The sequence below is a fragment of the Lineus longissimus genome, chromosome 10 (genome assembly GCF_910592395.1).
Source record: "Lineus longissimus chromosome 10, tnLinLong1.2, whole genome shotgun sequence".
In the NCBI taxonomy this organism is placed as follows: Eukaryota; Metazoa; Nemertea; class Pilidiophora; order Heteronemertea; family Lineidae; genus Lineus; species Lineus longissimus.
Genome location: NC_088317.1, coordinates 1,318,767 through 1,346,360, shown reverse-complemented (window position 1 = coordinate 1,346,360; position 27,594 = coordinate 1,318,767). Strand labels below are relative to the sequence as shown.

General features: G+C 44.2%; 4 protein-coding genes across 5 annotated transcripts; 3 read left to right on the top strand and 1 right to left on the bottom strand.

The window, feature by feature from the left end:
- Positions 1-4: 4 nt before the first annotated feature.
- Positions 5-6,450, top strand: LOC135494726 (axoneme-associated protein mst101(2)-like). 2 transcript variants are annotated; one of them, XM_064782978.1, is made up of 14 exons: positions 5-82; positions 420-519; positions 717-1,421; positions 1,675-1,887; positions 2,126-2,188; positions 2,502-2,673; positions 3,066-3,196; positions 3,294-3,583; positions 3,850-4,066; positions 4,335-4,394; positions 4,758-4,856; positions 5,177-5,209; positions 5,386-5,529; positions 5,833-6,450. In XM_064782978.1, exons 2-14 carry the CDS (start codon positions 447-449, stop codon positions 6,384-6,386), a joined length of 2,754 nt encoding a protein of 917 aa, XP_064639048.1. In that variant the 5' UTR covers positions 5-82; positions 420-446; the 3' UTR covers positions 6,387-6,450. The 2 variants fall into 2 exon arrangements, with proteins under 2 accessions (XP_064639048.1, XP_064639047.1); XM_064782977.1 differs by having other exon boundaries at positions 4,332-4,394.
- A 6,030-nt stretch (positions 6,451-12,480) lies between these two features.
- On the top strand, positions 12,481-17,166 carry LOC135494871 (uncharacterized protein YegU-like). Its single transcript, XM_064783179.1, has 9 exons — positions 12,481-12,673; positions 13,380-13,478; positions 13,700-13,840; positions 14,285-14,428; positions 14,805-14,959; positions 15,052-15,205; positions 15,480-15,638; positions 15,862-15,992; positions 16,197-17,166. The coding sequence occupies exons 1-9, from the start codon at positions 12,629-12,631 to the stop codon at positions 16,276-16,278; spliced, it is 1,110 nt and encodes a 369-aa protein (XP_064639249.1). The 5' UTR covers positions 12,481-12,628; the 3' UTR covers positions 16,279-17,166.
- Positions 17,167-17,679: 513 nt separating this feature from the next.
- On the top strand, positions 17,680-21,762 carry LOC135494872 (uncharacterized protein YegU-like). The gene is made up of 9 exons (XM_064783180.1): positions 17,680-17,816; positions 18,327-18,425; positions 18,675-18,815; positions 19,298-19,441; positions 19,645-19,799; positions 19,976-20,129; positions 20,455-20,613; positions 20,858-20,988; positions 21,268-21,762. The coding sequence occupies exons 1-9, from the start codon at positions 17,784-17,786 to the stop codon at positions 21,350-21,352; spliced, it is 1,101 nt and encodes a 366-aa protein (XP_064639250.1). The 5' UTR covers positions 17,680-17,783; the 3' UTR covers positions 21,353-21,762.
- A 1,497-nt stretch (positions 21,763-23,259) lies between these two features.
- LOC135494610 (uncharacterized) lies at positions 23,260-27,242 on the bottom strand. The gene is made up of 9 exons (XM_064782739.1): positions 27,107-27,242; positions 26,901-26,954; positions 26,585-26,691; positions 26,088-26,261; positions 25,699-25,810; positions 25,305-25,468; positions 24,774-24,960; positions 24,399-24,611; positions 23,260-24,180 (listed from the first exon to the last, which is right to left on the bottom strand). The coding sequence occupies exons 1-9, from the start codon at positions 27,143-27,145 to the stop codon at positions 24,016-24,018; spliced, it is 1,215 nt and encodes a 404-aa protein (XP_064638809.1). The 5' UTR covers positions 27,146-27,242; the 3' UTR covers positions 23,260-24,015.
- Positions 27,243-27,594: the final 352 nt, after the last annotated feature.

Below are 27,594 nucleotides of genomic sequence, written 5' to 3'. Positions count from 1 at the left end.
GTACGTGGGCTTTTTCGCTTTTTTCCGATCTGCAGTTGGTTTACGCCATTTACTTTTCTTGGGATGAAAGGAAATTGACAAGGTAAGTCACGACCCGACATTACCCTGACCACAAAACTCTGGCAAGGGGTGGAGCTCTCCGGCAGAAATCTTTGGGACACTGAGCCGAGGCCCGAGTTCGTTACTGAAAACAGAGATGCCTAAAATTAGCGGCTTACACTGCTGGCTCGCACGCAAAAGGGCCCAGGTTTGATCCCGGTGAGAACCGAGGATTGTATTTCTGGATGAATCCCAATAGCTTTCAAGGAACTAAAATTCCTGCCTCTTCACAGTCCTAAGAATGACACGAATGTAGTTTTCGGTGAAAATAAGGTTTCAACTAATCGGGGTTTTTCGACCTATATTTCTTTTCCTTGCAGGCGTGGAGCTAGAGGATCCATAGGATAATGAATCGGTGTATTCTGTTGGGGCTCCTGGCCGTAACCCTTCTCTTACTCCTTCAGTCACAGCAAGGCAAAGGTAACACAGGCTGATACCCTTACTTTTAATGATTTGGCTCACAATGTTGTCCAGACATTTCTCAACTTGGCTGCTTATTTTCTATTCATTATTTCCAATTCTCCTCAGTGCCTTTGCGATGTGATATAATAATCATGGAACGACTAAGCAGGTTAATCAGCGTCACAGTTACATACCACTGTTATGACTCATTGCAGCCGCATCGACCAAGAGAGCAGCAGCTAAGGCAGTGGTCAAGAAATCAGCCAGCACTGCAAAGAAGAAAGCATCAACCAAGTCATCACCAAAGAAGGCTGCCAGCAAAGATGCCAGGAAGGTTAGCAAGGTTTCAAGCAAGAAGAAGGCTGACAAGAAGGCTTTAAGCAAGGCCGAGACGAAGGCGGTAAGCAAGGCCAAGAAGGGTGACAAAAAGAAGGCGGTAAGCAAGGCCAAGAAGGGCGACAAAAAGAAGGCTGTAAGCAAAGACAGGAAGAAGGATTACAAAAACAAGGCTGTAAGCAAGGACAAGAAGCCTGTAAAGAAGGGTAAGAAGGCTGTAAGCAAGGGTAAAAAGGTTACAAGCAAGGTCAAGAAGGCCACCAGCAAGGACGGCAAGAAGGAAAGCATGACCAAGAACTCTGTGAAGAAGAAGCAAGCTGAGAAGAAGGAGGAGGCAAAGAAAGCTGCAAAGAAGGCTGACAAGAAGGACAGGAGGAAGGCTGACAAGAAGGACAGGAAGAAGGCTGACAAGAAGGACAGGAAGAAGGCTGACAAGAAGGACAGGAAGAAGGCTGACAAGAAGGACAGGAAGAAGGCTGACAAGAAGGACAGGAAGAAGGCTGCAAAGAAAGAAGAGAAAGTTAAGCGAAATGTTAAAAAGGCTGCAAGAAAGACTGACAAGAGGAAACGAAGGAACACCAAAGGTAAAGACAGAGATGTCGTGTTGTTATAAAGTACGATAGCATTCGTAGGGTCCCCTTTTACGATGTACTTTGGCCCCAGAAATAGATGGATCCACAACCTATGTGATAAATTCCATCCCGTCTGACTCGTCAGAAATACAAAGTAAATGGTGTCATTTTTAACGCAATTCAGCTGTTTACGTTGTGTGTAATTTGTGACATCATTTTACGACGTTTGGTTTAGTGCTGTTATCTATTTTCTGGCCTTTTACAGTGTGCTTGCGGCGGAGGATCGGTTACCGTGGTCTGATGGGGAAGCGGGTTCGGGCCAACACCTACCGAAGCTGCATCAATTTCTGTCAGAAGAACAAAAGCTGTCGCTCTATTGACTGGAACTCGAAAAGGAAACTATGTCGGTTGCACACCCGCGTGAGGCGCTTGCACAGGACTATACACAACATCATTCACGTGGCGAAAGTGGCTTGCAGTGAGTATATCACATTAAAGGAATAAATGTAAAGGTATCACGTACTGAACGTACTGAACGAACCGGAACCAGGAGGAGGATTTATCTTCATCGCCTCCACCAGGTGGCCCGCTGTAGGCGTAACGGAACCGGACATTTTGAAAGATGCCCCAAACCTATGGTGAAACCTTCATACCTATTATTTCTTCACCTTATGCATATAGATCCACAATGATGCAATGTTGCATTTTCTTTTCAGCTCATAAACCGCGGAAAATCTGGCCAAAAAAATTGATTGGAAAAACCAGAGCTGCACCTGGAGGTACTATAAACCTACTTCTATCTATCATGTTATAACGCCTGACGCCCGTGTGAAAGTAAAACATGTATAGTCCCCTGTCGAAATAATCCAAACCCTATTTTGCCCAGGCATTAGACAGCATGGTATGGTCACACAATAGCATATGTTCATTGTTGGTCCCGACGTTGACTCATGATCTCATACCGTCGTTCGAGAATGACAGAATGACAAACAGTTAAAGATCTAGGCCAGTTTTAACTGATTGGTTGCTAGCAATTTTTTTGCATTCAGAAAAGTTCGTTTGCCTACTCTGAAGAATGTTTATTTCCGCCAGGTTGTATGCGCCGTATCCGTACTCTGTACACCTTCAGTGTCCGCCGGGTGGCTGGCCTGGTCACTGCCGTCCAGTGTAGATATTGGTGCTGGAAGAACAAGAGATGTCGCTACGTGGACTGGGACCAAAGGCATCGAAGTTGCTGGACCCATGACGACATCAGTAAGAAACAGTAAGTTGGAATTAACACACCTTTTTGGCGGCTATCATCACGGATGTATAGCATCCGTGCTATCATGAAGTGTTGATGGGTTGTGGAGGTAGGCCTATAGGTAGATCAGCATAATACTATTGGGACATGGTGTACTATAAAGGCTAGTTGTCGTCATGATTATTTATTCAGCTCGTCACGTCTGCATGGTGTTTCAACTGAATGTACAGAGCTTTTAGCTCCGATGAGTAAAAAGTGCGGATGGAACAGTATTCTGCTGCGTTTATCTTCCTAGAAATCTCCAAAGACGTTACCAAGAACAAACCACGTCAAAAACTATGTCCAAAATCAGGCCAAAACTGTCTTTCGTCAATTCTATCAGAACTGTCTCATGCGTTCTCGTTTCTTGGTAGGAAGAAGCCACGCCGAGATATCCACAACTGGCCATACGCGTGGACATACGTGAAGATCAGGTGTCCCTGGTACCCGAGGTGGAATGGTTCTAAGCAGAGAGGCAAGCCAAAAGGTGGAAGAGACATCTCAGGTAATCACGTGGATGCGAAACAATAAATTTGTTCACCATGGGGTACATTAATCTCTCACAGTCTAAATTAGAACTACATTGTATTTGCTATTTTCAGCGGTCTACAAATACGTGTCGAGAAAGGGCAACTGTGATCAGAAGACCCTGGTAGTCATGAAGAAAACAAACCTAAAGCAATGCTTCAGGGCTTGTGATAAAGAGGAGAAGTGTATCAGCTTTGTTTATAGGAAGAAGGATGATGATGATGATGATGATGATGATGATGATGATGATGATGATGATGATGATGACGACGATGAAACTAGCTACCCCAGGTGTTACTTAAAAGGCAACTACTGCCCCAAACTAAAGGACAGGGACAATGACAATGTATTCACATACAATAAGGTGGGTTTAGAGATGCATTATTTAATACTATGGGAGGCCCCCTTTAATGTGATAATATGATGCTGATGCTGATGATGGTGATGATAATGATGACGACGATGATGATAATGCACCGGACTACACGAGGTGTGTCGTGAAAGACAACTGCTGCCCCAAACTGGTATAGGTGTCGGAGGGGACGGCGATCTTCTGTGCAAAAGATTGCAAAAGGGAAGTAGTTGATCATGCAAACTGATTTTGAGGGACATTTTCTTCGTCTCTTCCAGGCGTTAGCTGCAGTAACCAAAATCAAGCTGCCGGGGACTAATAAAGGCGATGCGGCGAAATCTATTGATCCTTGCAAGGTCATGGAGTGCCCGGAAGACGCCGTCTGCGTGGCGAGACCAAAGTGTGCTAAAAAGAAGATAGGTGGAGCTACTTGTAAAGTCGTACCGAGCTGCGCCAAGAAAATGGACAAGGACAAGAAGGACAAGGGAAAGAATGGTATGAAAGTGAAGAGTCATCGTCAATGTTTTTAATCAACCCTCATCACGCGATTAAGAGGAGTACACATTTCATAACAGAAAATCATCCTTGTTATAACTACAATGACATGTAAGCTGCCAAAAGTGCTTTTGGAAGCAGTTAGGTCTGTTTCCTTTGAGTCGTCGGTCCCTCTCGGGGTAAGCACGTATTTTTCGGACGATACATATACCTTTATTCACCGTGTCGATGGTAAACTTGTAATAGTATGTATCTTCTCTCTCAGTAGCTTGCCCCGGGAAGAAATGGAAGAAAGAGGGTGACGAGTGTGTCTTTACACCATTCCATAGTAAGTGTCTAACGCGAATGTGCACTATAGCTTATTCGTAATGCTTTGTCCACATTCTTTAAGGCTCTGGAGCGCGAACTACTGGTTAGGCCAGGTCGATAAGTTGATAAGTCACTAGCTCGATCATTGTCCCCTTGACTCGATCTCGACTTGTTTTGACTCTACTTCGATTGCACTCCCGACGCAGTGGATTGGCCTCGTCCTGTTGCCCGGTACAATATGAAAGGAGTGACGAAATGGACTGCCCCGGGAGTCTGACTCTCATCGGCGCCCGCACCTTTGTTACACAAACAGGGGCCCCGGGCTAAGGACGGAGACACCTCTGGTAGTTTAGAACGATTCAGTGTCCCCTTTCTTTTCCAGTCTTCAACTACGCCATCAAAACGTTCAAGAAGATTGAAATGCGTAATAACAGAAAGTGTCCCGCTGGAACGACAAAACAAACCGGAAAGAGTTGTAAAGGTGAGAATTATATATACACGAGATCAAAAAATGGTGCGCCTTTGCGAGATCGACAGACATCCAGAAGGAGCTATTCCCACATGATGAGTTGGGCAGGTGCGACTACGGGAACGAGGCTGGGGGGGATGGTGCTCAAGAAGTGGTTATCGACCACATGTTGTGCAGGTGAGAACTGTGCGCAGTTTCTCAGCATATTGCTCCAAACTTCAATTAGCATTGCGTGATTCACGTTGGTGTCGGTAAACGTGGTCGAACATGTATGTGTCGGTTTGACACATCCGCACTGATCAAACCTTCCAGTTTATTCTTTCTATTTGCAGTAATGAGCCACCCAGCGTTAGTGAAGACATTCGGTAGGGATTAATCCATGTTTGGCCAATAGAGAGTAACTAAAGTCTGCAGCAGCTGTCATTAGAAGATGCAGTAAATGAATCACATAAATAGTGCGGTCAGATTTCAAGTTAGCCAAAATCTTGCCTACCTGGCTAGTGCCTGTAGATTCCCTTTAACTAAGCTGTTTGTATTGCAGCTGCTGACCAGGATCTGTCTCAAGTTGTCTCACTAAAAAATGTCGAGATGTTTATTCGAGTCAAGCCCGGCGAGAAATGCCCTGATGGCTTCGGGAAAATGAAGGGAGAGGAGGATGCTTGCCAAGTCACAGATGAGGACCAAGGTACGAGTGACGAGCTCAATGCCATTCTCATTAAACAGACAAATACTATAAAGCAGTGACTTGCCAAATACCCTACTCTATTGTAGTGTACAATCGGCCCTCCCCCCGAAAAAACAAAAAAATTGGCTTCGAATCGAGTCGCCTTTTACCAGATAAGCGCCTCTTATTTTGGAATGTCCGAACTTCACGGAGTTCATGGGTCAGCCTCGCGGTAGTTGATTCAACGTCGTCGGAACTTAACGGCGCGTAATTTTCCAAATATAGAAGATAACTGATCTTCTTTCAATTTCCATTTCATCTCAGTGAGACAGCTTATCAGGAAGGCAAAACTGAGGAAGGGAAAGCAGAAGGCGAGCAAGACTGATAGAAAGAGGAGTGGTGAGAAGGAGAAAGGTGAGAAGTCAGAGAAGAAAGAAGGAGATGGAAAGAAAGACAAAATGGAATCTAAAGATGTAAAGAAGAAGACTTCCAGGATATCGGCGAAGAAAGACTCACAGGACAGCGCTAAGAAAGGAAAGAAGAAGGCAGCAAAGAAGGAAGAGAAAGCTTCCAAGAAGAATGAAGAGGAAACTGCACAGAAAGGTATAAAGAAGAAAAGAGGAAAGACATTATCAAAGAAAAGTCGAAAGAGTCGAGCAAAAGCAGGAATGAGAAAATCCAAGAAAGTCTCGAAAAAGAATGGGTCGATAAAGAGCAAGAAAAAAGTGCACAAGAAATCTAAAAGACCTACGAAGAAAGTCTCAAAGAAGAACAGCAAATCTATGAAAAAGGGTTCCAAAAAGCCCAAAGGTAGTAAAACGAGTTCCAAGAAGGGAGGCGTGAAATCTGGTAGGAAGAAAAGCGGCAAGAAATCATAGAGTAAAAGTGCCAATAAAAAGGCACGTTCCCACACGTAGAATAAAGTGATGTGTTTGTTTACTACACCAGTCTTCGTCAATTCCATTTCTTCTCACATAGTACATCAGTCTTGATGCAATATATCCTCCTCTTCCGGCTAATGGGGAGAGAGTTTTATCCGTTAGACAGGAGCGGGGAACAACCAGCGCGGACCCAAAAGGTGTCGTTAGGGGAGCCCTTGATTGGTCAAACTGGGGGAGGGAAAGCTGGACCAGAATCATTATGGCTGACATAATGAATCGGATATACAATTGAGTGGGTCTCAGGATGAGTATTGAGAAGAGAAACAAAATGAAAAGTGTATATTTGTACAAAATAGTTATATTCTCGTCCACGATGTGCGTAATTGCACTTCAATCAGTAGGCACATGTAACTTAGAACACATAATCATTCCCAATATTAATACAGACACAACATATAATAAATACAATGCATTCTTGATATACATCGGTAAGTTAAATTTCAATGTGAGGTTACATGTAAAACAAGTGATATTGACACGGCAACTGGCCTTGGTGCCTCTAGTACAGTCTCTTGATATAGGTCTCGCTCTCAAGCAGTTGGCGGCGGCACTCAATGGGTGATATGAATAAAGACTAGCAAATGATTTTATCTAAAACTCCATGTACATTTACACTAGGCCTTCCTGTACAAAACCGGAGTAAAAGCATTTGCTAGTCTTTATTCATATCACCCATTGCCTTTCAGTCTGACAACTCCATGTCTTCAGAGAGAATAACAGGTTTAGGGTTCGTACTGTCAGAGTCGTTGAGATGTCTACTGAAGTTCAATCTGTGTCTGTGTCCATCATGAACATGATCCACAGAGTTCCACTGCCTAGATGAACAACCCATCAGAACTAATCCACAAGGAGCAGACTCACTTGTTGATCTCGCATAAGACACATTTTGCCTCGAGATTCCTTTCATTTTTTTCGTCATTGCTTCACCAAGGAACTGGCTTTGTACAAAATAGGGCTGCCTATTCTTTGGAACAGTTGTCTTCTTGGAAGGATCTTGTAGGGGTTCTTCATGATTAGGTGATGGTGGATACGAAAGGGAGGGTGAACCAGACTTGAGGCTGTATTCTTCCATGAAGAAAACAGGACTTTCCGGGTCCTCACTTTGGCATTCACAAACTGGATCATCAAGAATTTTCGGTGTTTCAACTGTAATAGTAATATCTTTATCTGGAGTCATAGGAGTAACAAATGCCTCAACCTGTTCAGTTGGCTCCTCTAGTACCTTCAGCATTGGGCCCGCTGTCGGACTGTCCACTTCGGGGCATTCCGAAGCAACACCACCTGCACTATCCGAATCGTCATCATTATCTGAATCATCCATTGACACATTCTCAGAAGACTTCGATGATTTATTTTGCACCTTGTATTTCGAGATCCTTCTGCGTGTTGGCTTTAGACTGCGCCTTCTACTCATGGTTAGGGACAGCTGGGAAGGGGTGAGAGCATGATTCTTAAAGCCAGTATTCCGAATGAGCTTCGGGCTCTTAGGAAATTGGGAACTCTTTTGGTTACTGAACCTGGGTACGCTCAACTGTCCAGCAGAGAGAGTGCTAGGAGTAGGGCTAGTGAAGGGAATCTCTTGTTCCGCTTCCGTCATATATTCTTCCCAAGACTGTGTTGAGTCTATAGACACAGCAGGACTCATGGGGCGGGCCATGGTGGTCATCAAACCAGGGCTAACCGCACGAAAGTCCATTGTTGGAGGAGATAGAAGGTTCGAGGACAGTTTCTTGCGATACCTTCGACTCTGGTCCTTCTTTAGATTGTATGAATTCACAGTGAAAGTCTGCATCTTCTTCCTGTCAGACGATAACCCAAGCATATCCACTCCATCACCCAAAATTCCAGGAGTACTCTGCATCCGTTGTAAGATGTGCTTAATACGCTGCGGTATGGCCTCCCTAATAGCGCATTGATCTGCTGCAGACTTCTTAGAAGCGGCCCACTTCAAAGACTTTGCTGAAACTGGTCGAACAGGAACACTCATCGTGCGATGCCTTGAGATCGGTCGATGGTCCTGATGCTGAGACTTAACAGTGCTAAGTCTCGGAAGCTTGCCACCTCTTGCCAGTGAGGCCCGTGATCGGAAACTGCAGCTCCTTTTTGGCTGACAGCGATTGCTCTGTGCATCAACTTTTGTACCAAAAAGTCCTGCCATTTGAGGTGAACATTCCAATTGCTCTGCCAGGGCAGAACACAGTGTAATCTCGAATTCTCCATCAGAACACTTCGACGCAGAGGTCATGGTAGGTGGAGAAGTGCCACCAGCCCCCATATCATTGTTGGAAGGTACTTGGGACTCCTTTATGTCCGGCAGCCGAGTTGAGGGAGAATTACCCCAGAATCTGCTTTGACCGAGACCAACTTCTATATCTGCCGTTGAAGGGCGATTGTTATTGTCGTTCAAGGTCATTTGACCATCATGCAGGAAGACGCGGCCGTGGTTGATGAACTTGAACGTGCGATTCAATACTTCAGGCGTGTTGCTACATTTTAGCCACTTCAGCGCTGTGCCCCTGACTTTATCACCAAAAAGGTAGAATGGCAGGGGAGCAAGGAACGTGCTAAGAATCTGGAGCGAGAGCAAGACCGTATTTGTCGTAATGTCAGAACTCTGTTGAATGCTCTGCTTTATACTCAAAGCAAGAGTTATAAGGTCCGTAGAGAGACGAATCATCACAGTAACACCAACAACACGAGTTACCACCAGTTGCCCATCCAAACGTTTATTCGTAGCCGTCCGTCGTCTTGATATGGCATGATTGGAAACAACAGCGCGGAGGACATTCTTTCCAGAGATGGGCACTCTGCAGACAATAACCAACATACCAATGACCAATGCGTAGCTTCCCATTCTTGTCCCTGCTTGGATGACTAACGATGTGATGCCAGCTTGTGGTGACACGTCACATCTATATGCGCCATGTTGAAATGATATTCCCCCAGGAGTTACTGTGTGGAGGAGAGCCGTGTATGCTGTAAAAGAAAAAGAAAACGAATATAATTTCAATGAGCCACCAACAGAAACCCGTTATGGATTGATTGCACCCGCCAATGCTTTCTTAGTTTGTTAGTTGTTCCATTGGTCAAGAATCATTTGAAGCACAGATCTGGTGCCGATATCAGGAACCAAGAAGTTTCCTGAAGGTTCAGTCACACCTAGCGTATGCTATCTCGCGTCTAAAACCAACAACTACATGTAAAAAATTATCGCGATTTCTCAGAAACCGAGGTGTAAAATTCTATCGGTTTATTCACCCTGGTCGATCAAAGGTCAATCGACCCCCCATAGAAGTTGTTTCGTAGGGGGTCAATGACGTAATGATGATTTGGCAAATGTTCCTTTGTACCTTTGACCCGGAGTTCCATTTCGTAATGTGATCCCATCTCCGTGTTTTTATTAATCTGTGTCTAACACACAAACATGACTCACCAGCGCATCCCCATGGAAGAAGTATGCATCCGTAGACTCTCCATTTGGTCATGATAACTTCATAGTTCCGGAAATATCGAAGGCACACGTACCTGTAGAAGGACAACCGTGACATTGAATGGCGAGTAAAACGACGGCTCTGGGGGATGAGGCTTCCAGCGGTATTACCTCCGTAGCCTCAGACCCACACGTTGGTACATCACAGACTTGAGAGAGACGATGAAAAGGTTTTAACTCCTACGCGGACGATCATGGGGATGGAACCCTGACCAAACGATCGACTCTGAACCTTATTCTATTATCACTGTTGCCCACATCAAAAAACCACAGGATAAATGCAACTTGCTGCACTAAGTCTTCGTTGGCCACCAAATTTCGAACTTAACTTGAACTGTATGTAGTCGGCGATGCTTTTATTTAGAAGGTACGAATGGACCAAAGACGCTCACCTGTCAACTGCAAGAATTCCGAGCTGGGCTAAGGTTGAATAGTGCAATAACGCATTGAGGAATCCCGTCCCTACGCATACTACGTGCCCGAATAGCCAATCCGAAGACAGCATTGTTGCTACGTCGAAGGTCGCCATCTTGATGAGTTGGAGGAGGATGGTGAGAGAATAGTTGAGGAGCAGCATTTCTGGAATGAGAATAAAAATTAGATGATGCAGCAGACGTTGTATTCAAGCATTATTCTCTCTGCCAGTATTAGCTCCATGAAAGTCACTGCACATTATACATTTCGATGGGGCAGTTAAAATGGCCGCTGTCACAGATTCCTCCTCACTTTGGGATGGAAATTACGACGACTTATGGTGTTGAGAATAAAGCATGTCCAATTGAAATGTTTGAATGGACTATGATATTCTAACCATTTCTCAAAGTTTCGCATCAAGATAGGCCTATGCATTGAACGTCATGTAATGAGCGGATCCTGTACATTTGGCAACAATGGCAGCCAATTCAAACAGGGATAGAACGACGTCAGGTATAATAAGAGTTTCGGTCCCGCGGATGGAGAATGGCAGTATAGACTCTGTTACCCCATACTTAGCCTATACCATCAGGCCCCGCGTGGTGGCCTTAAAGCGGTCAATGTAAGGCAAGAGACCTCTACCCCATACTCCATATCAGTGTAAATACGTTGAGGTACGTACCTATTGGTATCTCAGCCTCCCTGATGCTCTTGACAAGAAGTATGATGACCGGTATTATGGCTAATGTAGCTGCCGTGATGCCTACCACTGACACCGATGCCAAGCCTAAGCCAAGCTGCGGCGAGAGATACGGCAGTTGTAGCGTCATCTGTTGAGAGAACAAGAACGATATCGATTATGAACTTACAGTTTTGGGTTTCGTTAATCATCCTGTGAACTTTGCGTCTCGCTCTTACCGACGGAGTGAGTAGGGTACTGGCGTCCGAAAAGGCGGAGCCGATTTTCACTAGGGTGTGCGTCAAAATAACCTTAAAACTCAGACGTCTTTGTCATAAAACATTTAGTGAGAGTCCGGGCATGGCGGTCGCAGTTTAGATGCCGGTAGCCGGGCCAGGGAGGTCTCTCTCCACATTATGATTTCGCTGTAGGATCGTATGGCTGATATTGGGGGGGGGGGGGGGCAAGAAGCTTTCGGCTCCAGGGGGGCAGAACACCACTTTTTTGTCCCAAAAGGGGCATGAAAAACACGTTTTTCGGTGACGTCGACGTCTCAAGGCAGTTGACAATTGACTCCTGCTCCCCCTCGCTTAATACGGCTCTGGATAAGATGTATCTTATTCAAAGTCTTTGTTCTCGAGCAGCGCTCGGCGTATAACAAAGACCATTGCGTGATACTTGGCGTGTCACACCCTATTGACAATTGTCGAGATGAGAAACGTCTACATACCTTTCAACGTTCAGATTTTCTGATGTATTTCCAAATGAACCAACCGCATCGGAATGCTCCTCTGATAAAGCCAAATTACTTAATCATCTACTTTCGGTCCGGATAGACGCCCTCAGTCCTCTTCCTTCAGAGACTCCACCACAATATGTCAGACTCGTCAGAACACACTCGATATGACTGTCAACAGGTGTCAATCCCTAACACCTGTTAGCCGGGACGTGCCGTGTTAACTGTCGTCGATGACCTGCTAGAAAAGCGCCTACCCGAGTATAGAACTATCCTGCAGGGGGCTAGTCCGGCGCGAATGTCAAAGCAAGATGAAAGGTGATTTGTCGTGAGGTTGAGGTTGGAGGGAATTTTTGTTATCCTCATTTTACCTGCACGTCATCTCACGCCTTCATCTTGACACACACGGCTCCGAGATCGCAGTCTGTTTATAAAACGTGAGAGCAAGGCTGAATGTTATAAAAGAGGGAGTGTGAGTTATTTAGGGGAGATGGCCCAGAGTATTTTTAATGATCCTGTGAGCCCAAAATCGAACGGAAATCCCAACCGTGTATATATATTCGTCATCTGGAACCACCTTCTCCTAGCCCGCAGGCTCCTTCCTACTCCTGCCTAATGATACACTGCGGACGCGCGCAGTTCCGCAAATTTCAAATTTCCCGCCAAAACCGCATCACAGTGATAGAGTTCGGCAGCAGACGACGCCACAATACCAGTTTTATTATTGCACCACATAATCATCGCTGGTGATAGAGGTAGCTCCTGCTTCGATTTCTTAGTAATCTGGCACCAATTTTTGGTACGGTGCGGCGAACCTTCGTTTCTCTAAGGGCGAACAGACGATAATAACAGACGGCCATATGGCGGCTAAGGCAGACCACCGCCAATCTAAAGGTGAAACCAAGGTAAAGAATTTGGTTATTTATATTATTTGTGATTTGCTCCTGTTAGATTTACGCCCTCTAATGAGTCAGCGGTGGTATGGTATTTTGCACGAGGCTCTATGGGATACAGATGATGGTAGACTCTTTCACCAGTCTCCGCCATTCACTCATTACAGAGACTGGTACTTGACGGCAATTCACTCGTCATGAACTCGATTTGGGGGCGTAAGCTTCCGGTCAAGTGTTTTTCTGTAGGATGGGTAACCTCGATCCAAGTGAATAATCTGTAATACCAGAGCTCTCGGTATGACAGTCTATCCACTGTATGGTACTGAAAATGTATGGTCCAGGTAACCTCGACCCTATCCGCGCGCTGTAGACCAATCCATCAAATCTCATTGATGGGGGCGCTGGTTGTTGCGAAGGCGGGAATATTGACATATGTTGTTAGCCTTTGACAACACACTTCACTCTGTTCTAGGCACTGTACTCTTTTCTGTAGTTGTGCATATCAGCTGTTGGTTACACACTTTACTGTTTTCTTTAATTGTGTGTTGGTAGCCTTGGACAACACACTTTATTCTTAGATGTTTGTTCCTCAACTTTATCACTCTCTTCCTAGTTTTATAACGTTTTTAGCTTTGGGCATCACATTATTCACCCCTTAGACCTATAATTATGTAACACATAAAAAATTATAATCTGCCCTCTTATTTTTCCATATTAGCTCACCCTAGAGCACATCCTTGGGACCATCTATGGTAATTGTTCCGGTGACGCGATTGGCTTGTTGACAGAGTTTATGAACAAGAAGACAGCGAAAACGGTAAGAGCTGTAACGCGAATAGAGAGGTTGTCCTTAATAGAAAGGTGTCCGCTAAGGGAGGTCCCACTGTATTTTTAAAGGTCTGGGGCTAAAAAGCCTTTTACGTACAAATGTAAGGGCAATACATCCTTTACCAAATAGGTCTGAACTTACGAGAGGACAAAGTCATGCACAACCAGAAGACAGGAAGCTAGCCTACTCGAACGGCATTATCATTTCAGCATTATGGGAAGTTTAAGAAGCTTGAGTATGAGCAAAAGGTGGACGACCTTCATCGTGATCGCTGGGAGACAGGCGATTGGACGGACGACTCAGACCAGATGATCCTCATCATGCTATCACTCAGGGACAATGATGGAAAGGTAACTTGATTATTTCTGGTACTAGCTGCAATTCATGACATCTGTGGTCCGGTGGCTCTAAACATATGTCAAGATAACTATGGAGGAGCAAGTTACTACCGGTCGAAACAAGTACATTGGATCAAATTTTAGGTGTTTTGTCTTTGGTGAAGAACAACACAATATAGGTGTTCCTTCTTCACCAAAGACAAAAGCACAACTGTTCATGTACAACTTATTACTTCTAATTCTCCACAGAAATGACTGGTAGCTGTATCTTGTCCTTTAGGCAAATCAAATAGACTTTGGACGCAGAGTAAAGCAATGGGGGCATGAAGGATTTAAAGAGTTGGGGGACCGTGGAGGAATGGGGATAGGATGGAACACGCATGCCGTCCTCCGCAATGAGAAATTTGATGCAGCTCCTGGCGAGGTATGTTAACATTGCTAAATCGTTGTTTTCAGATTGACCAACTTGACTTTGCACATAGGATCGTCCAGTGGTGTAAACATGGGTATCAGGAGTTGGGCGATCACGTTGGGTATGGGATCGGGTCAACAACGGATCGTGTTCTTCGACATCAGCGATTTGATGCAGCGCCAAGTGAGGTATGTGGCTCTGCGCAAAAGACCTATTATAGTGACTGTGACCTGCAATGAAGCCTTGACAACATGCCTGGTGATTTCCAATTTGACATTGTCTTTGGATGTGAACTGGTATAGTATAGATGACTTGCATAACGTAATGGCAAACGTAACTGAGCTACGTTGGTTATGCAGAGGTTCCTAGTTCTTGTAGGTTGTCTCCAGACTTAACTATGTCTTTATCACACCCACTCTCTAGCACCCACTCTCTAGCACCCACTCTCTAGCACCCACTCTCTAGCACCCACTCTCCAGTCCTGTAAAATGTCATCGGCTCCTTAACTGCTCACATGAAGGACTTCATTACACCTGTAAATTGCTGAGAAACTTTCATTTTCAGGCAGCCCAGTGGGTCTGGGAACATTCGGGCCGTCGTGTCGCCCCCAACGGTAGCGTCATGCGCACTTCTATCCTGGGTATCCATGACTACAGGAACATGGACAAGGTCATCAGCAACACTAAAGAGATCTGTAAGACAACCCATTATGACCCAAGGTAGGTAAATAGAGAGTTGCATGAAGGCCTATTAGATTGGTCATTACTGTGTTTGCTGAAACAATGCTTATTTCTACTCTCAAACATTTCAGATGCCAAGCGTCCTGCGTCGCAGTTACCACAGCAATCGCCATGATGCTTCAGAGACAAGAGAAACACATGAAGAAAAATGACAAGTTTAACATCGATGCTGTGATTGCGGACAGTTATAACTACGCCAAGGAATTTTTGACCGAACCGGAGCAGGTAGGGTTCTGCATTCACTCTTGGTTGTCACGGTGCTTTTCTGTTCAATTCTTTCCAAGGCACGAAGATAACTGTCCCAAGAGAAATGCCACAACCAATGATCACTATGTCACAAACGAAAGACCTGGTGACTTTTGTCTTCCATTTCAGATTCTGCTCAATGAGATAAGATCAATGATCCATGTTACAGCCTAAGAACCATCTTGTTGACAGTTTTCACAACCACTAAAGACACTAGTCACAACCTGCTAACATTACATATCTTCCATTTTAGATTGAGGACCTTCACTTCCACATGTACGCCAAGAATCTTGCAGTGTTAGAACTTGATGATTCTAAGAAGATCGGTTTCTGCTTCAAGTGTATGGGAAGCGGGTTTTGGGCGCTGAGACAGAAGAACTATAGGAAGGCTTTAGAGGAGCTTCTTATGCAGGTAAGTTAGATACAGTACGAGGGTGAGCGTGGTAGTACATCACCGTGATTTTGGTTATGTGAAAATTGATTCCGATATTTTTTGAGAAAACAATTGAAGGACTGTATCTGTATGAGTGATTTCCTTCAGAGTGAGGATGTGCAGTTCGTGGAGTTGTCTGCTGAAGACGGCTCCACAGAAGTTTCCAGGAAACTCCAAGTTGCAAAATATCTTTGTCTTTCAGGGAGGTGATGCTGACACCAATTGTGCTGTGGCCGGAGCGCTGCTAGGATGTAAGCTAGGAGTCTCGAAGATTCCTGACTCGTGGTTGAAGGGTCTCTGTCACAAGGAATGGCTGGATAAGCAGATTGCTGAGTAAGTATGTCATGGGACGTAATGGGAGAGATAAGCTTAAGACATAGCCATCTGGTTGTGACGAATTCTGGCAAAATTTGGACAAGACAACAGGTGGTTGTGACAAAGTCTTGCAATTAGATTTGAAGAATAAAGGCACACTGTTAACCTCTTTAGCTTTTGTTATATGATTCATTTTGGTAAATGATTTTGGTCTTTTTACAGATATCTTCCAATACTTGACAAAGTCCTTGAAAATGGTGCTGACACCAGCTTCCTAACTGCATTTGAAGCAAGACACAAGTGATTGTGATCACTTCCGGCTCTGTTGTCTCCTATCCAGCGTGGCCTTTGATGTAATCTTGGAAAATAGGACAGATAGCTTTTTGTAGAACTACTGGATCAACTAGAAGATCGTGATGTCACCAATCAATCTAAGGTGGCCTTCGTACCTTGATAACTTGTGGACCTTTGGTTAGGGACAAACGTCTCCAAAGGTGGATGTGGCCGAGAGCAGGGACATAAGCTAAACTTATGGTGCAATCTAGAAATTCTGAAGTCAACTTTATTGAAAGGAGATTATTTTTTCCCGGCATGGAAATCAACATGATCGTGTGATATTACAGAAGGAAGTGTCTAAAACTCTAGTCAATGTTTATGTGCAATGTACCTCATTCAAGTGGGGACTAAACATGTTGTAATAATATAGGGCAAGGTGGGTTTAATTGGGCCAACAAATATTTGGGGGCGATACGACTAGTATCCTAGTCCGAGAAGGTCTTATTTGTCTTTGTTGGCCAAAAAGCTCCACTTAAACCCTGCTGGTACTTGTGTAATGTGTAGAATCAGTGGCCCAGTACTTTGGTTGTATAGTCACAACCTATGTGATGAAATGGTCTTCTCCTTTCATCCTGGTTGTGACTTTGTCCTCAAAAGATGTGTTAAGGACAGATTGTTATTATAATCAAACACCACGATTGCAACAGACTTATGAGTTAGTGTTACGAGTTTCCATCACAGTAAGGGTTGTTGGTGCTATTGTTGTAGGTACGGGAAGGTGCGGGTATAACTTTTCACACACTTTTGTGGAATGTTAATGTGGCAAAAAAGAGCATTGTAGTGCTTGTATTGGTATTTAAAATAGATCTGTTTAGAATGTACAATTGTTAGTCATCACTATCGTAATAAATTTACTGTTAACTATCAAACATTGTATTTTCTCTTCTTTGGCCATTCTTAAAGTTTTCTGTAGTCTGTTTCATCTAAGGTGATAATCTTGTAAAGAGCTGGCCTTGGCTATTGAGTACTCCAGGGAAGAGTGCCTGAGTGGATGCAAGAGCGAGGTATAGATCTGCTCTTCCGAATTTCAGCAATAAGGACAGACATCCGAGGGCTACAGCTGAACCTCCCTTTTTGGACACCTCTGGTAGTGGTAGCTGGACTTTTATAGTCCTATCCAACACCTCTGGTAGCTGGACTCTACATCTTATCGGAGACCTTTGGTAGCTGGACACTTATCACAATCTTATTGGACACCTCTCAGCCTATCAAACCAATTAGGATGAGGCTATGGACATCCCTGGGAGTTTACCTGCTGGTCGCATGGGTCAGGAATCGAAACTGCGAATTTCAAATTTCCCGCCGAAACGAGTGTGCTAGTGACAGACTTTCGCAGCAGACGACGCCACATGTCATTGCCATTGATTGCACCAGCAGTGATTGTTAAGGACAAGGAAGTAGAAATCGAATCTTGAGACCCCCACACACACGATTTCAACAGTCTTCTGGTGAAAGGGGAACCACGACTCGAGCATGGCGGCAATGTCAGCCTCTCATCACGCCAAGGTAATCTTGGGCAAGACACTTTCCCGGGGATGCTATGCTTGAGACTTGAGCAACACACTTTGCCCAGTCGGCTTGATTGCAGAATCCCTGACAAATGCTTCAAAGAGAGGTTTTGGTTAGGGTTAGCTAAGCCCCTATAGAACATTTTGGAAGTGATGGTCATTTTCGGGGAATTTGTCTGGGATTCTGCAATTGAGCCACGGGTATGTTGTTGTCCTTGATCAAAACACTTTTGTATAGGTCATAATTCTTTGGCAAGAGATGTTCATTTTTCAGTGTTAGGGTCTGAGTCCTTGTGCAAACCATTTTACTACATGGGTGTTGGACCATGGGTATTAAACGCACTTTACTATGTTGTAACTGTTAGTCGGTGTAATTGCTGGGCCTTGGGCAACCTACATTCTTTTTGTTACTAAATTCCTTCTGGTAGCCAACCTAGTAGTTATTAGTAGTCTGTTGTCAGCCTGAGAAGCATATACACACCCATTAACCCATTCTTTTCCATTTCAGGTAACCCTTGAACGCATTCTTGGGACCATATATGGGAACTGTGCCGGTGATGCAATTGGGTTGTTGACAGAGTTTATGAATAAGGAGGTGGCAAACCAGGTAACTTGAAATAATGGTTGTTCACAAATTGCCTGTGGAAACAGGCTTATGACATATGCATAGGAGAGCATTTCATTTTGGACACCATCAACATCAGAAGATGTGCAATGGTACCAGAAAGTGTGTCCGGGCCTCCCCCATATTTCCATGAGGGAGGTTGTGACATTGTCTTCTGTTGAAAAACAAATAGCTATAGTGGCCTTTCTAGCAGACCAGATTCACTATTCTCGTACAACATTGCTTTTTCAGAATTATGGGAAATTCAAGAAGCTTGAATACGAACAGAAGGTTCCCGATATGCATCGGCAACGCTGGGAGACGGGCGACTGGACGGACGACTCGGACCAGATGATCCTCATCATGCAATCACTCCGAGACAATGATGGAAAGGTGATTGAACTATCTTGTACAAAGTGTCGTCAGGTACTAAGGGAGAATAATGTATCTTCAATTGTAGGAAGTATCTCAGGATAACTGTGGTAGTGTGAGGGCTGCATTTAACTTTGGGGGGGGGGGCAGGACACCTCTCTCCGTCCCGAAAGGACCCAAATCTGCATGAAAAACACATTTTTCAGCGATGTCTTGGTGGTATTTGGCCTTGAATATGTACTGTATAGGCTTACAAAACCTGCACCTGAATCATCTTGATCATACACGGAGAGATTCTCTGATTGTGATTTCCATGCAATCCCTATTGAGGACATAGTCGCAACCAGAAGGGCGAGGTCTCGTGGCCTTAGATGGGCAAGTTCACATTAGAGTTCTCTGGGTTGAAGTTTGGGGCAATTGTCACAATCACCACTCTGAACGTGTTCAAAGAAAGTCTCGGGAGACCACTGCAGGACAGAAATGATTATGTCTTTATCCTTCAGGCAAATCCAGTAGACTTTGGCAGCAGAATAAAGAAATGGATGATGGAAGGTTTTGAGGAGTTGGGTGACTTTGGAGGCATGGGAATTGGGGCGACGACTCTTGGTGTCCTCAGTCATGAGAAGTTTGATGCAGCACCTTGCGAGGTATGTAAAAATGACTATTGTGTTTAGCAGAGATGCCACGTTCATATCCTGGACCCCAGCTTCAACTTTTGTAGAGTTCTTTTATCACAAGCAGAGGAAAATTCCATGGAGAAGATATATGGATTTATCAGAGAGAGATTTGTGTGAGCTTATTTGTCAGGTGAGCACACTTGTGAAGTAATTATGAGCCCTTTTATCTTCAGGCAGCCGAATCTATCTGGATACAAACAGGCCGTTTTGTTGCCCCCAATGGTAGCGTCATGCGCACGTCCATCCTGGGTATCCATGACTACAGGGATATGGACAAGGTTATCAGCAACACTAAAGAGATCTGTAGGACAACCCATTATGACCCAAGGTAGGTTTCAAGTTCAACATCGGCCAGTTTCTGCATCGAGTTTATTCATCCCCTGCATCGTGTTGTCCTTCAGTATGGATGATCCTTACCTTATGTATGATTTCATATGAGCCAACTTGGCCTGTCTATCTGATATTGCATTATCTGATATTGCATTGTCATCTTGAACATTCCAGATGCCAAGCATCTTGCGTTGCAGTAACCACGGCGATTGCCATGATGCTACAGGGACAAAAGAAACACATGAAGAAAGAGGGAAAGATCAATGTTGAGGCGGTGATCGCAGACAGTTATAACTATGCCAAGGAATGCTTGACCGAACCAGAGCAGGTAGGCTCGACATTTCCTCAGTATTTCGATTTTGGGTTTGGCATTGAGGTTGTGTGTTAAGTGAGTATTACACTACTACTATGCAAGTGCAGTCCTGACAATGACTGAAGGCTCCTGGGAATAGTCTCTTGCATGTGAGAGATTAGGTAAAGATGTGTGTCACATACTGCCAAAGGACAGTTGTCACAACTTAAAGACAGTTGTCCCAATCGATGATCAACACAAGCTAAAGACAATTGTCACAGCAGAAAGTTGTCACAATCGATAATTGACACAAACTAAAGACAATTGTTACAACCTTAAGACATAATGTCTTCATTTTCAGATTGAGGAACTCCGCTTCCACATGTATGCCAAGAATCTTGATGTATTAAACCTGGAGGAGTATAAGAAGATTGGTTACTGCTACAAGTGTATGGGGAGTGGCTTCTGGGCACTGAGGCAGAAGGACTTCAGGAAGGCTCTTCAGGCTCTGGTTATGGAGGTGGGTAAAAAGCAGACAACTAAAGAAATCACAACACACTTTAGTCCTTGGTTTGGGGCAATTTAGACAGTGAATCAAGAAACTAAAGACTACATAGGGAAACCCTCTCTGTAAGAGAGATGCCCTCTCAGTCACACAAAGTCGTTCTATGATAGGAGGTCAAACTCACAGTCTTGATGTTGATTTCAAACAATCGACTTACCACAGCATCACTCTGACAGCTGATTTGTTGTTGTCTTTCCAGGCAGGTGATGCTGACACGAATGGTGCTGTAGCGGGTGCAATGCTGGGATGTAAGTTAGGAGTCTCAAAGCTTCCTGACTCATGGGTGAAGGGATTCTGCCACAAGGACTGGCTAGATAAACAGATAGCAGAGTAAGTTACGAGTCCTTTGAATAAGATGTTAAACTGACCTTGTACCTGGTTGCTATGCCAGGGTGGTTGCGACAGAGTAAAGACGTAGTTAGTAGGATGTGATGTGAGAGATTTAACTTGCTGGTTGTGACAGGGTAAAGACAGAGTTAATGGGTTGTAATGTGAGAGACAAAACTTGGTCTTTGAGACGAAGTAAAGACATTGTTAGTAGGCTATAACTTGGTGGTTGTGACAGAGTAAAGACATCGTCGGTCATATGTGACTCCAATCCTTTTGCAGATATCTTCCTGTACTGGACAAAGTCCTTGAAAACGGTGCTGATGACAGCCTGCTGACGGCTTTCGAAACGAGAGGAACTGCCTAGGACTTCTACTGGCAGCAATTCTGGTGACCTGTTGAACGTGGATGTTCTCCTGTGAACTTGCGCTGCCTGTGTGTGCTTTTAAAATATTGACTTTTAGAGCTAAGGACTCGCTTGCAAATTGGTGAGCTGAATATACAGTATCAGGTGATGAAGTGTTATGTAGGAGAAATCCCAGGAGGAATTGTATTGTCAGAGGGAGACGTGCTCTCTATCACATGAGGATGTGACGCAGCCCAGAATCGAACAGACCACAATCGCAGAGGTGACCTACATATATATTAGTCAAGAATCTTATACTCAAGTACTCTCAGTAGAGAGGGACACTCTATTGTGGCTTTTTCTCGTTGTTATTGTTATTCGTCGAATTGTCTATGTTGAATATCTTAGCCATAATAAATGTTCTATCAACCACCGAACAACCCTTTGGTCATTCTGATATTTTGGATGTCTGTACCTCTGGCATGTATGGAAAGTTGTGGTCTCCATCCTCAAACCAAACTGGCGAGGGTGCTTGGATACGGGGCTGGTCTTCAATGCAGAGACCAGAACACAGTAAGAAAGAAGGTGAAGAGTCCTGATATGCTGCTTGAGCTGACCTTGTTGCCAGGTTGCGACTGTCCTAAAGAGCAGAGCGAGACAGATGCTCTCCTGAGGCAGAAATGTCCTCATGCTCTCCCAAACCAAGGAGCTATCTCTATCGCCAGGTTGTGACTGTCTTCAAGAGCAGAGCGAGACCGAAGCTCTCCTGAGGCATAAGTGTCCTCGTGCTGCCCCCAACCAAGGAGCTATCTCTATCGCCAGGTTGCGACTGTCCTAAAGAGCAGAGCGAGACAGATGCTCTCCTGAGGCAGAAATGTCCTCATGCTCTCCCCAACCAAGGAGCTATCTCTATCGCCAGGTTGTGACTGTCTTCAAGAGCAGAGCGAGACCGAAGCTCTCCTGAGGCATAAGTGTCCTCATGCTGTAAAAGGTGGGCTACATCCTAGAAGGTTACTTGTGCTGTCCTTATTGCCAGGTTGAGACTGTCTTCAACAGCACAGTGAGACCGAAGCCCTGAGGCAGAAGTGCTCTGATGCTGTTCCAGTTGGGCTACATCCCATCTCTCACTGTGCTTACAAGACGATGAAGCTGCCAGGTGCGATTCAGCCTGGGTGTGACTCTCATCTCTCTCACTGTGAGTGACAAGACGGTGAAGCAGCCAGGTCCAATCGACCTGGATGTTTTGTCTGTCTAATCACTCTCACTGTGAGTGACAAGACGTAGGAGAAGGCAGGTTCGATTACAGCCAGTTGTTACATGGCAACTCCATCGTCTATCAAACAAGGAAAGTTGAGACAATCCCACTGCATGGGCACAGCCAGATGAGTTTCGGTCTGGTTGTAACTGTCTCATCGTTATGGCAAGACAAGCTCCCCCAGTGTTTGACGGTGGAGCTGCTTGGTCCGTTTCAGCCTTGTTGTTACTGTCTCATCTCTCTCACTATGAGTGACAAGACGCTGATTGGCAGAGGCACAGCGCCACGTGTCTCAAGGACCGTCTTGGGTTGTTGGCTGAAGAAGTGACCAGGTCCGACTCAGCCTGCCTGTGACCATCTCATCTATCTCACCGTGAGTGGCAAGGCGATGGAGTACAGGCAGGTCCGATTTAGCCTGGTTGTCACCTTCTCAGGTCCGATTTGGTATGGTAATGACAGTTTGAACTCTTTCACCATATTGGTGTGACGGTGGAGCTGCCAGGTCTGATTCGGACAGGTTGTGACTTTACGAATCAGTCCAATTCACGAGTTTGTTTGGTTGAGACCGTCTAATCTTTCTCACCTTGTTGGTAAGTTGGGGAATAGGTGACTTTAGCTGCTCTCTATGGCCAGGTGTGACTGCCTTCTCAAGAACCTCAAGAGAACACCTGGGTAATTAGAATGTTGTTTTATTCTTTAGATAGATACTTCAATGTACAAATTACATTTAAATTACTAAATCAGCGGGATACAATATACAGTACATCACAACCTAGGGTCATTGTAAAAGACCATCAATATTCAAGGAGAAAAAGGAGTCCAATTCAATTGGAAAGACTAGAGGAAAGATATTGCACTTGACCACGAAATGAAAATCTGGCCTCATTCACAGATAAGATTTGATCCCCCATTACTTTATGACTGGCACAAAGTCGATAGGTTGACATGGGTTACAGTCAGTGCTTGAGTCTTACATACTTCAACTGACATACAATGAAGATTACACACAGAGATAATTTATCTGACAAGTAAATACTTATAAAGCAAGATCAACAGATGTCGATGTCATAGACAGAATGAGAGAAAATTAACATGGCCTGAAAAATTGTACACATGGACATCTCACAAGGGGGCACCACAGACAACGTAATAGATTTGGATAAGATTTTGCACAATATCTCTTTAAAATGAATGTTGAAACATGACAGATGAAATATTTAGATAAAATAATAGTGGCACAAGAGTATTTGTCACTTTGAAAAGACAAAGATGTCTTCATTTCCTTGTATTCCAGTCCAACCTCACCCTGGTTTCATATGGCAGACAGAGCGAGGTAAGTGCAGCCCCAAACCTGCTACAACCCCATAGTTTTTCACAAGGCCATCATCGCAAGATTGTAGGCCACCACAGCAATCTCAAGAAAGCCCGACTAGTTCCGATGCAAGTGCAAATTAGTGGCGCCCTCTGCTGCAACGATCTTGACAGTGCGTTCTGGTATTCGATGCTGACTGAGGATGTACTCATTGAGGTCGAGGCCAAGGTCACCCAGACGTTTATATTCATCAAGCGTCTGCTTGTTTACTGCTCGTTTACTCTGAAAACAAACAAAAGGTATTTATTTACAATAAAGCAGATGATTTCCAGGCTGTTACTGGAGACAGAGTCAAGACAGGCTTCACATCAGGAAGAAAGTTGACTGGCCATTCCATGACATCAGACAGGCGAGAACGCACATCATACTTCGCCACTCAAGTCCAATCTCAGTGGCAACCAAAATGGCCTAAGCGGGGCGGACTTGAAAAAGATGCCCACCTCCAGTTGTGCTACATGTGTTGCCCCCAATCTCTTGATCCTATTCTCCTGTTCCTGTTTATCCAGCGCCAGCTTGTGAACCAGTTTGGAGTGCTGCATGGAATGCACATGTTTCAACTCTTCCAACTGCATCGTCTGCTCCAGCTCGGACCTCTCCACTTCGTTTTGTAGCTTCATATCCGTCAATAACTGATTCTGTTCCTCCGTTTCATACTGAAAATAACATACGTATACACATCATACTCACTCTAATGAGAATGAATCGTGGCTTCAGTTTGAAAATATCCTCGATATACCAGATAACTTTATCAAAACTACCAGAATCAGTTTGTTCAAATTGCTATGTTTCAACAGACACCTTCACGATCAGCTTACCTGTATCTTCAACTGCGTACGTTTCTCAATCGCACTATCATGCATCTTCTGCAGCTTCTCGCTGGCAAAATAACCTCTAAAGACAACCTTGGATACCTCATAGCCGATCCTCTTAGCACAGCTGGTTAACTGGGGGTAGTTGTCCAGCTCGTTCAACTTGGATGACTTCTCAATGAACTCTAGGTAACTGCAAACAACAAGTAAAGCTGTCAAGATGTCCGACATGCTCTTCTTACTTACAAGATTTATTACAGAAACTTGCAAACAGCAGGTCACAAGTTTTCATTATAGTTGTTATGCAATGTCAATTAGAATGCTGGCCAACTTTCATGGTCTGATGAACAAGGTCTGTTTCACACTTGGTTGACTTGTAATGTCCAGCTTGGTGTACAGCTTAAAGTACACTGTTCAATGGGCCCAGTACAAAAGCAGTTGAAACCATTGTCAAACTCATTCTGAGATTACAACACAATAGAATCTGTTCTTCTTTTGTCCGGCTTTAAAGTTGTACAAATGAAAAGTCTGGCTTACCTGAGCTGAGATGCGAACGCAATGACATCTGCCTGGACACAATTTATGAAGTCCGCAATTGGATCTTGTGTTGTGGCAAGCATGCGTTCAACATCTTTGATCTCATAGAACAACATGAGTTTGACCCGCATCAAGGCATCATCTGAGGTACGCACTTCATCAACCTGAAGAAGCAAAGGAATATGTCTAAGAATGATAAAACTAAGTACCATCAATAACAATGACTGGACAATCAAAAGTGACGTTTTCTCTCCAAGACTGAACAGCACTGAGGATGGCAGTCTCACCCCCCCCCCCCATTTGTCCTTTTCGTTTGGAAGAATAATTCACTACATAGGAAATATACAGAGTATAACATGAATTGAGACTTTCATAAGAAATGAAACAGACATACATTGTAATAGAACTGGTCTGGAATGATTTGTAGTTTGGTAAACTGAAGGGAGTCTGGCACTTTCCTGGTCTTGTTCTCTGGGTCCGTCCCATGCCAACTGAAGTCATGCAACCTGCAGAGAAAATGAGGAGATGGTGACACATGTTAATCATTTCGACTACTACCGGAAGAAACTGCCTCAACCAGGCCAGAAATTTGACCTGAGATCCAATGATAACAAGCACTGCTTCTTAGTAATACCTGCCCTGCATCAAGTAAATTTCAAACAGCCAGGTCGAATGGTATCATTCAAAGAGTCTCCACTTATTCTTGTCAGGAGATTTTTAAGAAGAGATGCCAAAAATCTGTCAACCCAGATTGATCTCCTTCAGTCCTAAACAAATACTTGCCATTCATTAGACTTGGGAGTGAATAATGTTGGTCCGTACACCGTGGAACGTGACACTTCCTTTGACTTCTCATCCTGTTTATAAACGACGACAAGCTCGTTAGCGTCCAATGAGATTCCTTGTTTGTTTTCGATGCTCTGGTGTTTGAGAGGGTTGCGGAACATGGAGCATGGTCTACAAAGGGGAGAACATAAAAAGGTTAATACAACATTGGAAGTACAGAAAAACCACTTTGTCCTGATAGGGCTTTCAATAACATGAATATGGACACACTCTGCATCACAAAACAAGAAAGTTAGGCCACAGATCTTGCAATCTCCGGTCTGACCTTCACAACTATCAAGTCAGGAAAAGGAGTGTTACCATCCTCTAAATCAGGGTCAGCTTCACTTCCACCTCTTCAGCTTCACTTCCGCCTCCGACATAGCTTGTATTGTAATATCAATGGGACCTCAACACTTGTCAGCAGTCACCAAGCAGCTATAGAGAATTCTTACCCAGGAATGTGCTCCACTTTGCCGTCCCGATAACGCACTCGCAGGTATTGGTTCTGATCAGCTGAGAAACGCATCAACAGTTGATACTTCTCACGAAACAGGAAGATCTGGAATACAGACAGACAAATTGTATTTTGAATAAACCTCCCGTCACTCTACAATAGTATCACCTCTTCTGCATTATGATACAACGCCATTTATGTCATGAAATTAATTCCAATTACAAAGTGGCAATATAAGTTATAACGCACACTCGTCTCACGATGTGGCGATAAAATATCACGCAACGTTACAGATACACTCACTTAGGACTTACCCTTTTAGGTCCATCTTCGATCCGAGCTCTTCCGTTCACATCATAGATCAAGGCCTAGAAAATGAACGACAGCTACTCAAATCACTTGATACAACAGGAAAACAAATATCTACTATCTTACTGGAGTACTCAGTATCGAGTTAGTTTTCCATTCCTTTCATGTTTTTGTGCTTTTCTTGGCCCATCTCCTGCTTTCCTAGACTTACCTGGTCACCAACATCCAACGTCACATACCCAAGAGTCATCTTGTCAATTACTGGACAAGAAACAAATCATTTGGGTCGAAACTGAAGCGAAGAAGAGGAATATTTTGACCAGGAAATGTTGGAAAAATCAAATGTGTATTTTTTGTGAATGTACAGAAAATACACTACGTTGTTGTTGTCGTTACAAGGTAAAGGTTGTCTTCCACTTGTGAATTGGGACCGTCTCGAACTTTAGCTAGTGTGCAAGTAGATTTAGTCCCCTGTTCTAATAGTCCCAAGCTATTCTTCCAGACGATTGTAAAGTCCCTTTGTATATGATCTCATCAAGGAGTTGGTAGTTGATTGGTGATGCCATTGTAGCAGCTGGTTGTGTACTAGGCAATTGCTGGCCCGTCTCTGGATTGGGATGTGACATCATAGTAAGTAAGGCAAAGTGGTGAAACAGTACCTCATATTTGACATTTTGTATATACGACACAAAAATGTGA